General features: G+C 34.9%; 1 protein-coding gene across 26 annotated transcripts in view; it reads right to left on the minus strand.

Moving 5' to 3' along the window:
• Positions 1-14,352, minus strand: part of CREM (cAMP responsive element modulator) — a 72,408-nt gene that overhangs the window by 18,968 nt on the left and 39,088 nt on the right. For 18 of the 26 annotated variants that reach the window (XM_027591904.2, XM_027591901.2, XM_027591897.2 and 15 more), the window contains 3 exons: positions 12,335-12,432; positions 12,046-12,188; positions 3,273-3,461 (listed from right to left, as the gene is read on the minus strand). In XM_027591904.2, the coding sequence (XP_027447705.1) occupies positions 3,273-3,461; positions 12,046-12,188; positions 12,335-12,432 (430 nt within the window). Of the gene's footprint in view, positions 1-3,272; positions 3,462-11,402; positions 12,189-12,334; positions 12,433-14,352 lie in introns of those variants that run through there. The other 8 variants (XM_027591914.2, XM_027591913.1, XM_027591909.1 and 5 more) reach the window with 2 other exon arrangements.

Consider the following 14,352-nt stretch of genomic DNA (forward strand, 5'->3'; position numbering starts at 1 on the left):
GTGTTAAATACTGCTGAGGGATCAATCAAGATAAGGACTGAACTCGCAAAGAAATCACTGTGATCTGTGAACGGAATGACAGGACGAAAGGTGACAGAGTAAGTAACACAAGAACGCCAACTGACCATCTATTTAACATAGAAGTAGAACTCCTACCCACCATTATTTTAAGGAGAAGAGAAAAGGAAAGGAAAAGAAAAGGCAAGGAAAGGGAAAGATTAAAAGAATACACAAGGACTCAAGATTGGAAGGGGAAAAACAAACGCCTTACTTGTATTTGATATAAACATTCACTTACCAACCCAGATAGATTCACAAAGAATGAGCACATTATTAGAAATAATTTCACCTTGGCACGATGAATAAATAAAAAACTTTTTAACAAGTCAGTAATATTTCTCTACAGCAGCAAAGACGAGGAAATGTATCGTTCATAATAGCAAAAAAAACCTTCAAGCATTTAGGAACTAACTTAACAAAGAATATAAAAGACTTCCACGGAGAAAATTTTAAACTGTTAAAAAGTTAAAATAAGATCTAAATAAATGAGACATCCTATGCTTTGGAAAAGGTCAATTTAACATTATAAATACCTCAGTTCTTCCTCACCCTTGTGCACTGTAGGAATGTAGATCGGTGCAACCACAATAGCAAACAGTATGGAGGTTCCTCAATAAATTAAAAATAGAACTACCCTATGATTCAGCAATCGCACTATTGGGTATTTATCCAAAAAAAACCCAGAAACACTAATTGAAAAGATATATGCATCCCCGTGTTCCCTGCAGCATTATTTACAATAGCCAAGATATGGAAGCAACTGGAGTGTCCACTGATAGATGACTGGATAAAGAAAATGCAGTGTGTACACACGCACACACAAACACACATAATTATTATTATATCATAAAAAAGAAGGAAATCTTGCCATTTGTGACAACATGGATGGAACTTGAGGGTATTATGCAAAGTGAAGTGAGTCAGTGAAAAGACAAATAACGTATGATTGTACTTACAAGTGGAATCAACAATGAAAACCCCGGACTCAGGGATACAGAGAACAGATGGGTGGCTGCCGGAGATGGGGAGGGGGGTGCTGGCAGGGAGGGGTGTACAAATGGAAAATGGGAGGTGATTAAAGGTACAAACTTCCAGTTATAAATAAGTCCTGGGGATGTGATGCACAGCATGGTGGCTGTAGTTAATAATGCTGTGCTGTTTGAAAGTTGCTGAGAGACTTAAGTCTTAAAAGTTCTCGTCACAAGAAAAAAACAATCTGTAACAAGGTGGTGGTGGATGTTAACTAGACTTACTGATTTATTGTGGTGATCACTTATTGCGTCTCAACGAATGTCAAATCATTATGATGTACACTTGAAACTACTTGTCATATGCCAATTATATCTCAATTTAAAAAAAGACTTCAGTTTCCCCTAAATTAATCAATACATTAAATTCAACCGCATTGGTTTTACTATTATATTTTTATTATTTAGAAACTCAAATATATTCTAAATGCATACTGAAGAATAATGGCTCACATAAGCTATATCAGCACTAAAAGAATTTTTTTTTTTAAAGATAAAAAAGGGAAACTTTTCCTGTGACGTAACAAACCAGTATGGTACTGGCATATAGAAAAGGAGACCAATATCGGGTGCCTAGGTGGCTCCGTCAGTTAAGTGTCCCACTCTTGGTTTCAGCTCAGATCATGATCTCAGGGTCATGGGATCGAGCACAGCACAGAGTCTACTTAAGACTCTCTCTCCCTTTGCCCCTCCCTCCCGCTCTCTTTCTCTCTCTAAAATAAATACGTAAATCTTAAAAAAAAAAAAGAAAGAAAGAAAAGGAGACCAATAGTACAGAATAGAGAGTTCTGAGACAGATCCAAGTGTATATGAGAACCTACTGTATAATTAAGATTGCCCCATAAATTAATGGGGAAGGACAAACCATGAGTAGGGGAAAACTGGCTCCATATATGGAGAAAAATGAAAATGAATTCCACCTAATACTATATACAGAGGTGAAACTCAGGTGGACTAAGGACAAAAATGTGAAAGGTAAAACTATAAAGCTAATATAATTATTATAGAAAAATATCTTTGTGACTTATAGAAGAAAAAGAGTTCCTAAATAAAATCCCACAAGCACAAAACTCATTAGCCTATTATCTATGCAAAACATAAAAAATTTTTAAAGCTCTTCTGGTGAAAATACCAGGTTTTTATATGGAAAATCCATATAAAAAAGATAAATTAGAAGAAATGATGATTATGGTTATTTAGACATAGAGGGTTCATGAGAATCAGGGGAAATAAAGCAGGTGGCTTTGGTTTTACAATTAAAAGAAAACAAAGTATTAGGTAAGTACCATGAATTTGTTTTACCTCATATATGGAGTGGAACCACCACCCAGTTCTTCATACACTTTTGTTATAGTCCACATTAACCCCCAAAATACCCAAGAGTAAAGCTAATTATCAAGAGATCCATCAATCAGAATCTGCTTTTTTCCATACTTGCAAGACTTTCAAACCAAAAGAACGAATATTATTCCCTTTAAAATTAGTGCTACATCAAATACTAACTCCTAAGCAAATGCTAAGAGGAATAGAGTTAAATAAAAACATAGGATTTTTGCAAGCTGTATTAAACACATTATAGTTATTAGAAGCAAAACTGAATGAAATGAAAATAACGTATAACTTGAATTTAATTGAAATCTTAGGTTACCCTAAAAGCTTAGGGTTACATCCCAAATGTTTTATTTTACTACTTCCATATGAAGTAGAATGGGTACCTGACATTTAAATATACTAGAACAGTCTAGAGAAAAAAATATCAGCACTTGCTTTGGAATGAAATGTCTAGAAATTAGACTTGAGCATAACATCTGGGGAAAATCCCCAATTCAGTGCACTACGCATTGAATATTTAACTCCTTGTACACTAGGTAATAAAAACTATGTATTAGGTACAACATTTATAGCCCCCAAATGAAGATTATTTACTTAATTAGAAAATTCATTCACGTGTCCTGTGTCTTTTTTCCCATCATGCTATTCAGAATGGAACCTTTCTTTAGAGCCAAAAAAACCCGCTGAAAAGTGAAAATCATATAATTTAACGTGTTGTTGAATGTACTAAAATAAGTGCCCCCCCCCCCAAATCTGCCACCTGTATATTTCAGAAAACTATAAAATCACCACTAACTGATGTGATATAGGGACGCCCAGGTATTCTAAATGTATGAGATTAATAAAATATACCTTGAACAACAACCTGGCTGCCTGGGACAAAGAACTGCTGTGTGCCGTCAGCTGACTGTGCTGCATACTGTACAATTGTAGCACCTGGCGGAGGAGCTCCTGAATTTGTCATTGTTAATGCCTGCAGTCCCTGAACACCATCAGATCCTGGGTTAGAAATCTGGATTGTTCCACCTTGGGCTATAGCAACTTAACAGAAAAAGAAAAGAAATATTAGAGAATTTCAAGATTCACTTGTAATAATCCCATATTGGAAGAATGCACTGTGGCTCTGTTAATTACCAACTGTCAGTTTACCCTTATTTCTCTAGGCTGAATTGATAAGGAGATACTTCTTCATAGGACAACACTCTGAAAAAGCTCATAAACACTTGAAAATATCTTATATTCAGAATTATTTGAAATTCATAGAACCCATGGAGTTTGCCTCCTCCCTAGTATCCATCCAGCTAAATTATTGAAGAGAAAGAGTGGAGATGAAGACAGGGAGGAAGACCAGCTTCTTTGTTTTCTCCATTCTCTCAGATGTTTTTAGTTATAGCTAAATAGCATTCTTCTAACATTTAAAAAGTAGTCAGTAAAATTCCATCGAGCATCACAATTACCATGAACTTATACCTTCATTCAGCTAACTACTTCTCTAATTTATCATCAAAAGAAAGTAGCTCTTTGTATGGTGATTAACATAACAATAAAAAATAAAGTAGCTCTTAATGGAATATATATTACTATATATTTTGGTTTTAAAGCTTAAGTCTACAAAATTATAACCTTTACCATTTTGACTATGTCAGGAGAACCCTGAAATATAAAACGTTAAGTTGCAAAGGATCTTAAAATATAACTATTGAAAGAATTTGTCCTACAATATTTACCTCTACCAAGTGTCTTGAATAACTGCAGCTCATGGCAACAAATAGGAGGTGGACTTCCTCTAAACACTGAGACTTGCCAGTCATGTTTAAAAGTTAACATATTAACCAAAAGTTTCCAAAAAAGAACTGATCAAATGTTTTGTTTTTAAATTTCACTCTAATAGACAAAGAGGCAGTTTAAAATATCTGAGAGTTCTGTATACTTTAACATAAATATTATGACTCCATGGTTTAAGTGGAACCAAAGGCTATGCTTTCAAAAAAAAAATCACATATAAACTAGCTCATTAGATTTACAATGAAGATAACGACACATCAGAACAACACAACACATATAAATCAATGTAAATGCCTTACAGGAGTGTTACATAGTGTGTCAAAATGTATGTTGAATATTTCCAACATATTCCCTAATGTTTTCAACTATCGAAGCAAAGGTCCATTTAGGTGGAACACCTGATCATATAAACCTGTCCGAACTACTTGGAGAGAGTAACAATAAATCTTTAGTTCCTTGACCTGAGGCCTAACACAGAAAGATGGGTTAAGCATTTTGAAAAAGATTTCTGCAAGATGCATTCTGTTTTCGTTCTTTGACAGGCCACCATTAGGATAGAATTGACAGAAACTTAAGAATCAGTTACAGACTATCAAAGATGCTGAGGTTGAAAAACTTATGTAATATCACTTCCTTTATCTGGCTCACGTAGAGCATCACATTCTGTACACATTTTAAAAAACAAGATTTTAGGAGTCTCAGGATTCACCCTTTATAACAAAAGGGTTTGGAAAGAAACCTAACTATGCCTACTTTCTCAAAAGAGGAGTATGAAAGAGAAGAGATATTGCTTCCTCAGATCTTCATGACTGGACATGAATGTATTTCATATGTTATCATTTATCTGAATGTGTTTTCAGTTGATAATTAGTTTGGTGTTATAGAAATAGTGCTTTCGAAGCAGACAGAGGCAGTGTAACCACAATATGGAAGAAGCACAAAGCCTAGCATGTAGTGGGCACTCAATAAATGATGAATGAATGGCTATCATTTCCTCAAGACAGACTACATCATAAATAACTTGAGCCACTTGTAACTCTAGAAGAGTTAAATAAAATACAGCTTCAAATTCTAATTACAGAACTTAATTTTCAATGCCAATACAATTAACAAGCTTTGGGACTGGTAAAAAATCTAATGTGAGAGTAGTTGCTGCCTAGGGTAAGAACATGAAATAGGTAGATAACAAAGACCCTTACTTTTTTTTCTTTTCATATTTCTTTTTTCCCACCCTTTACTTTTTTCAATAATGTTTCCTCTTAGTTCCAACCCAACTTCTTTGCTTTCACACATACTGTGAAAAGCTGATATATAAAGAATCTGTTCCTCTCATCATTTTATTTTCTGGTCAAGTCATTATATAATTAGTGAAAAACAAAAGCTAAACACACACACACACACACACACACACACAACACACACACAAGCTAGCTCTAGGGGAAAACATTTCTACTGATAAGTCTTGTACTTTAACCTCGCTTTTATTTTTTATACCAAAGGCACTTTTGATTTTGGCATTATGAAATGACAGAGGACCTTCCCATTCAAAATATTACCTCTCATTTAACAATAAACAAGATTTCCCAAAGCTTCAGGATACTAGAATTAGGTCTTGTGTATGTGTGTGTGTGTGTGTGTGTATTCAAGATTTGAAGAGGAAACTTTTCAGGTTACAAAATATTCAAGGATAGCAAAATATGTGTTTTCAGTAAACACATATCAAGATAAATAGTGAGAAAAATTAAGATGAAATTAACTGAATGAGATTAGTCACATCTTTTGTTTTACTTATTTTTTTTTAAACTTATGGAAATTTGCTAGCAAAGTAGAAAGAATTTTGTGTCACCTATTTTCCTTGCCCACACATCCCCAGCCTTTATTTTTTTTTTGTCTGGAGTATTTCAAAACAAATCCCAGACATCATATCTGGTTAATCATTTTTAAATAAAATGGCCCATATGAAGGCCATTAGTAACCAATGAAGATAAAATACATTTGTATTTCCTACCAATTTTACTTTGGGGACCTAGGCTTTATCAATGATTTCTTAGACTGACACATGCAACTGAGGCATAAAAGCTTATACCTATGGCCTCACTGCTGATCACAATGAAGAGTCCGCACTGGTCTATGAAGACTGATTGGGACTCAAACACAAGTAAAAGTGTTTTTATTTTATAAGTCAGAGAAAGACATGTATCATATGACCTCACCGATATGAGGAATTCTTAATCTCAGGAAACAAACTGAGTTTGCTGGAGTGGTGGGGGGTGGGAGGGATGGGGTGGCTGGGTGATAGACATTGGGGAGGGTATGTGCTATGGTGAGCGCTGTGAATTGTGCAAGACTGTTGAATCACAGATCTGTACTTCTGAAACAAATAATGCAACATATGTTAAGAAAAAAGAAAAAGAAGAACATAGCAAAGGGGAAGAATGAAGGGGAGTAAGTCGGAGGGGGAGACGAACCATGAGAGACGATGGACTCTGAAAAACAAACTGAGGGTTCTAGAGGGGAGGAGGGTAGGGGGATGGGTTAGCCTGGTGATGGGTATTAAAGAGGGCACGTTCTGCGTGGAGCACTGGGTGTTATGCACAAACAATGAATCATGGAACACGACATCAAAAACTAGTGATGTAATGTATGGTGATTAACATAATAAAAAAATTTTTTTAAAAAGTTTTTATTTTAGATTATATAAATGCTGATTTTCCTCTTTTAAGTAATCCTTAATAACATTAGTTTGATAAAATAATCTAAATTGAATTAAATTGAACAGCTAGATTATATAATCAATTAAATTCTACTTCAACATCCATTATTAATAGATTCAAGCCTGCTAGTATGTTATTGCTCATAATAATGGTGGGTGGAGGTTAGGCTCTGTTGTCCTAGTTGTTCTGGGAGTTAGCTTTTTTTCCCCTCTCAAGTCTCAGATAAGCTATTCCCCATAACTAAATAGGTCACTCTATACCCACAGGTTGAATGTTGGACATACTGACATTACATTAAGAGTTTGTCTAGATAGAGTGTAAATCATTAATTTACTAAGTATTTTTCTACTAAGTTGGTTTTAGTGGTTACACAAATGTCTCTATGTACATCCTTATATAGTCATTGATTTAGTTTCGAATCAGTATTAACCCAAGTATGGTTTCTCCATCCCCAACTTACCATACATCACAGTAACCAGGATGACATATCAACTAGTGTAGGCAATAAATTCTTTAAAAATTCCTAGTTTACAAAACTGTATTTAAAAAATCTGTTACTTCTACTCATTGCCATTGAGCACTCCTCTCCCAGAGCTATTAATATCATAGAAATAAGAAAATATTATGTGTGGGGTGAAAATTTGAGAATTTTGGCAAAAAATTTTGTTTTAATTAAAAAAGCAATATTTTAAAGTTTTGTATGATCAATAAAGAAAGAAGAAGAGAAAGATAAGGGTGGAAAACTAAAAAAACAAAAAACAAAAAACAAAGAGTTCATGACCAAATGGGGAAGGAGTAGAATTTATTTAAATTAAGATTTCATCTGACTTTTCATTTGATACTAACATCTTTGTAATCCTAACCCTGTATATATGAGCTAATTCAAACACATAAACATATAAATGTTTAATTATAATTTAAAACCATCTTTATTCCAAATTACAAAAAAGATTCATAAATAAAACTTCACTGAATTAACTTTATAAAGAACAGCAGACCTTATGCCAGTGAATTCTCAAATTTAAATTTAAAAAAGTGAGCGCGGAACAGAACCTGTGAGTACCTGTGCCTTAAAAACCACGAGGTTCATACAGCTGAAGAGAGACTAAAATAACCTCGTGCTATAACAAGAATAGCAACACCAAGATTAAAAAGCCAGATTTACATTAAGCAGATACCTTCTATGTTTGCTTTGAAAGTTACCTTGGGAAAATATAAGCAAAGTCACTACTAAGAGTTATAAATACAACTGCATTTACTTTAGAATGTGTACACCTATCATGCAAATTCCTTTTATGGTGTTTATTCATAGGAGTCTCCTGAGAATTCTGAATTCTTTAAGTAGCCCACAAAGTTCACACAGATCTCTTTTTATAATGGTGGATTTTGGATTGACCCACTTACCTTTAGTGTATAAGAATTCCAACCCATAAAGATGGGTTAATAGAGATTCACTCTAACAAGGTTCCTAGTAAAATAAAGTAGGGACAAGCAAAGAGACAAGGGACATTTAGAAAATAAATAATCTTGGGTGATAGTCCTTAATTGGTAAGGGAAGAGGTCAGATATAGCAGAGTGATGGATGAAAAAAAAAAGGCTTTGTCTTTAGAGAAAATTTAATGAATTAGGAAACTGCAAACGTTTAAATTTCTGTAGTTACTTTTACTATGTTTATGAAATTCATTCCCATTTAATGCAGATCTTAAATGTCTTATGCAACAAGTAACATTCTTTGCTAATTCTGAGATTATCTGAACTGCTATCTTTCAGAAATATTCTCTTGAGACAAAACAAATTTTCTTTGGCCAGAATGACTTAACTGGCTTACAGCAAACCCATCACTAAGATCTGTACTTCCAGTAAAGATTTTGCAAGTATAGCTTACTTTCTTGGTGTTGCAATAATGAATCCCTGTCTGTTTAGAGTTATTTTTACTACTCCCAGGGAGTAGACTATTCTAACTTTCACTTCTTAGTTTTTGTGAGTTTTTCAAAAGTTGAAAAAATAAGGCCAACTTCTGTCAAATATCTAACTTTTGACTATTAAAAATATAACTGATTGTATATGAGAAAGCCTGAGTACGCTCAATTTTATTTTATTTCTTCAACCTTGACACACACAGTCCTTTAGTTCTTTTTGTTTTTAACTCCAACTACCTCATTATACTAAATTAAAAATAAGTAATCTAAGATAATAATCTTTGAAAAAAAAACAAAGCAAAGCTTGGGGGAAAGTCATCCATAAATAAAAGTTGAAGAAAGAATTAAACCTACAAAAACACATTTTACAATAAAAGGTTATGAGAGGGTCTCAAAAACAGATACATGCAAATAACCCAGAATAATCTCCAGAAATTCTAGTAAAATAAAAGTCTAAAAACCAAAGGACACCAGTAATTATTTTGTTTTTTAGATATCCAGGAACAACATTAAAACATTAATATCTGTTAAGATTCCTACTAAGAAATCTGATTAATGAAAATAGATCTTGTGTATGTGTAAATATACATCTACCCTCCAATCAAAGTAAATGTCTTTTAAACACTTTTAATGTTAGTATTCACCTCTCAGAAGAAAGAATTATCAACACAAGTGTCACTAAACGTCTAAGAGATGCATTTTTAGCAAAGGCAGTCATCACTTTTCATGAAGCAATAAAAATGGCAACTTCTACCTGCAGAGAGCACATACAGAATAATCACAACTTTTAATACCCGCCAGGATCATATTGTATGGGTCTAAATTAAGAAACCTCAGTAAGAGACAGTCCATGACCTCTAACGTGGCAAACAGATAAACATCTAACTTCTAAACTTTCGATTTGCTGTTCTCAACCGTAACTCCTGACTCTACTCCCATCACCCTGCACCCACAGTGACATCAGTCTCCTGCCAGGCTCCTGCTGCAAGTGCATGTACTCAGAGCACAAGAAATACAGGCTTTGCTGCTACCTGGAAGTAAAGTTCACATATGAGACACTGCCTTACATTTCTATTTTGTGTCAAAAATAGCATGTCTGTTTTCTACCACTTTTCCCTATTATTTCCTTTTGTCCTCACACTAACTCCAGAGTTTGGCAATTTTAGTATTACTCCCACTTCAAAGACCCCAAGATGGGAAAATAAAACTTCTCTATCTGATCCAGTTAGTGAATGGCAGGACCTGGAGCCTTCCCCACATCACTTCTAGCTTCAACGTTCTCTCAACCCAATGTTTTCACAATTTCAAAAGTTCAACTAATAACCTAGGCAAAACAACCTACAGCATCCCCTTCCATATCACTTGTACAGAGATCACCACTTCTATAAATTCCTAAACAGTGTTGGGATATGCCAAAGAAATGTTTAAGATGAAAGCATCTTAGGGACGCCTGGGTGGCTCAGATGGTTGAATGTCTGCCTTCGGTCAGGTCATGATCCCAGGGTCCTGGGATCGAGCCCCTCATCGGGCTCCTGGCTCGGCGGGGAGCCTGCTTCTCCCTCTCCCTCTGCCTCTCCCCCTGCTCATGCTCTCTCTCTCTGTCTCAAATGAATACAAAAAAAAAAAAAAATTAAGATGAAAGCATCTTAGGTCACCCCCCAAATTTTAATGAGTCTTAGCATTATTTCATCAGTAATTTCCAACCTTTTTCCTATCATGCCACAAAAGAAAATGATAGTATGTGTACAGCCCACTGCTTAAGACCAGACCTGAAAAACCAAGAGTTTCCAGCAGCTCCAAACTCTGCCCAGCCACTCCAGGGAGTACGAGGAGCCCACACTCCTCTACCTCCGTGCTGCCGTGCAGAGGCCTGCCAGCTGGCAAACCCTGATTTACACCTCTAAAATTCCCACCATCTATTCCCGCTGGGCCAGACAGAAAGGTATAGAAATCAGAGAAGTAATAAAAAAAAAAAAAAAATTACAGCAAAACCTCAAGATCTAACACTTTACAGAGACAGGGGGGAGTTTCCTTTTGCTAACATTGACTTTGGGACATGCCCACTCAGCACCCCTTAGAAGCTGTGGGCAAATTATACCCCAGTTCTGCTAGGTATCATGGTAGGAGCTACCTGAAGAGCCAGAATTGTCAAATGAGAATTAGTTTAATACTGTAAATCTACTACCACCAAAATAAAAAACTCTAAAAAACTAACAACTAGGTAAGATCTTCCCATATATTAAAGAGTACCCTTTGCTTTAACAGCCACATCTTAAAGACTTGAGAGTTTTTCTAGGTATTACTATTTTTTAAATAAGGGAAAACAGAAAACGTATCTAAAATTTTACCATCATATTTAAACCAACACAGTATCTAATACCACACATATTCCATTACCTAAGTAGCTTTTTTTTTTAAATCTTTTTTGTCCTTTTTCTGGCTTTTCCTCTCCCTTTTTGCTTTTCTTCCTAGCTCTTGTTTTTTACTAAAGCATTTTTATGTATATCAAATGTACTCGATTTGAGAAAAAAAATCAGTGCTTTAATTAGAGTAAAAAGCACAGGATTAACAACCCATTAAAATGCACAAGACTAAATGTGAATGTATCTGTTTATTTACAGCTTTTGATGTTTAAAATTTCAAATAAAATGATCTGTCCAATTGCTATAGCTTTAAAAAATAAATCATTTTTCCATTCTCTTCTAGAAAAAGCTGCAGCACAAATTAACAAAGAGTAGTGAAAACATAATTACATTTAAAACATAATTTAGGAAACATTATGTACCTCTTTCAGATTAGTAAGCATAATATGTAACTGTTGGTAACAAAAGCCAACAAGAATGAAATACAGACATTTATATCTTATGTTTGCATGCATCTTATAAAGACAACAAAAAACAGTAAGTTTTAAATTTTTACCAGACATGAATATAAACATATAAATAGGCAAAGCCTCCCTTTATTTTTACCCAAAATTTTTCTTCTATACTCAGTAAAATATTTTTACTTTTCAAAAAGTATATGACAGCTGTCAGTACAAATCTCTCACTTCTTTAACATGTACTTTTCATTCTATATATACACACAGTTTAGATATTGCGATGCATTTTAAAATGGAACAATTGAATGCCAAACCCAAGCTGCTTCAATGTAACTAGAGAAGACTTAAAGCTAGCACTGTATCATAGCGAATTGCAGCATACATACTGTATTGCCCCGTGCTAGTCTGATATATGCTAGTCGGTACTGCCATGGTAGCGATGTTAGGTGGCGTTCCTTCTTCCTCTGATTTTTCTTCTTCAATCTTGGGAACACCAGGCACGTCAGAGGAAAGTTCATTCAGTATTTTTCTAAAACATAATTTGACAACAGAAATAATCAAGATATATGAATGAGATTTAAGACAGAAAAGCTATAATGGAAGAATTGTTTGATACATAATCATTCTCTCTTTTTGGAAAAGGTATCATTATAGTAGGAAACTTAAATAACTTACCGATAAGAGGGTCTTCGTGAAAGGATTTCTCTACGTTTATGAGAATCAATTACACCTTCTGATTCTGCAGACTCATCTGTCTCTGCAATTGTTGCTACCTACAATACAAGAGTTTCTGAAATGCATCATAAAATATATGATCTCCTTCATTCAAAAAATGGTGCTTAAGGTTCTAGGTGTGCAGCACCAAGCCGGGTGCTGGGAAAGCATCCAGCAACAGAACACACTGCACCTGCACTACTGCAGCTCACACCTGGCTTAGCAAAGGGAGCAAAGACACTCACATTTCAGCTGCAGAGCAGGTATGTGTGGACAGGAATGGTTCGGATAATAAATGCTACAGAAAGGCAAATGAAAGTGGTTGGCATGGCAGGTGAAGCTTCACAGGAAAGGACTACCCACATGTAAGATACTGAAGACTTAAGATCTCCACCCTAAACCTACTCTTAGAAATCCAGCGGGGATTGAGTGAGCTAGTGACAGAGGCAGAAAAAAGCATCTCAACCTCACTGCCCTCTTCACAATACCTCAGCTGACTTGAGTTGGGTCTTCAAACTAGACATTAGATAGGTTCAGAGAAGCAAACAAGTAACCAAGCCTGATTAAAGTTAGGATTTATAGGACAAGAAGTAGGGTGGGGCTTGATGCTGCTTAAGTCTTGAAGGTCAAAATAAGGAATTTCTCCTCAAAAGAAAGATCAGAGTTTTAAGCATGATTTCATTTTTCGAGTCACATAATAATCACAGGATTTCCTTCTTTTTTTTTTAATCACAGGATTTCAAGGAAAGTCTGAAAACTAAAATAATGAGTCTCTACAATAACATGATGGCTCTCAATATACTTTGCCATTATCATTCAGGGCTTAGGGTAGTTCTGAGTTTATAAAACTCACTTAATATTACAATAACACAAGAATTTGATTTGGGCAAAATAAAAAAAACTTGTTTAAATGTCAACAATGCAAGCAGGAATATATATTCTTGAAGCACACTGAGGTACATAATGTTCACTTACACACAGTTTAGATATTGCGATGCATTTTAAAATGGAACATAAGACCATGCATTTCTGGTCATGGACACCCTACACATAAGCATAGGCACCAATGAATAGAACTTAGAAAAAATGTTGCAATCAACAATCATATATCATCAACAAACATTTATCACTTTACACTGGGCTTTCACACATCTCTCATAAACTCATAACAATCCCCCTATGTGAGGTAGGATACTATTTTACCCACTTCAGAAAGGTGAAAGCTGAAGTTCATGCAGACAGATTAAGTGACGACCATTGTTCAACAAACAGGAATTCTAAGACAAGATCTACTGGCACTTACGTCTACTAAGATAATTAAATCACCTACTTAACAAAATCCAAAAAAGCCTACTGAAAATAAGATAATACTTTCTTCCAATAGCAGCCGGAAATATCTAGAGCAGAAATATCTGCACCCCAATAAAAGTCATAATTCAAAAAGGAGAATGGAAGAATTTTCTTGTTCTATAATTAGGGTCAGAAAAAGAAACTCTTGGAATCAAGGGTCATTATGGGAAAAAGAGACAATGCTAAGAATGATTCTTACTCTTTTGAAAAGATACCTGTGTAGCAAAGCTAACTAAGCTTTTAATGCATGTGGATTTATTACTTCAAATATCAAGTTGCAACCTTATTCTGCAATAAACGGTAGCCAAACATGCAAGGGACAAGACTGATTACGTGTGCACACCCTTGTTTTCCTCACCAATCTTTTTGTCATCAACTATGTTCAAATAATTTCAACATCTAAAGGATAATAACTGACCTAAAAAAGGAACAGAAATAAATTCAATAACCAAGAAAAGTATGCTTTGAAAAACGCATTCTTACACCTATCAGAATGGCTAAAATCAACAGAAGAAACAATAAATGTTTGTACGATGTGGAGAAAAAGGAACACTGGCACACTGTTGGTGGGAATGCAAATTGGTGTGGTCACTCTGGAAAACAATGTGGAGGTTCCTCAAAAACTGGAA

This window comes from Zalophus californianus, chromosome 9 (genome assembly GCF_009762305.2).
Source record: "Zalophus californianus isolate mZalCal1 chromosome 9, mZalCal1.pri.v2, whole genome shotgun sequence".
Classification (NCBI taxonomy): Eukaryota; Metazoa; Chordata; class Mammalia; order Carnivora; family Otariidae; genus Zalophus; species Zalophus californianus.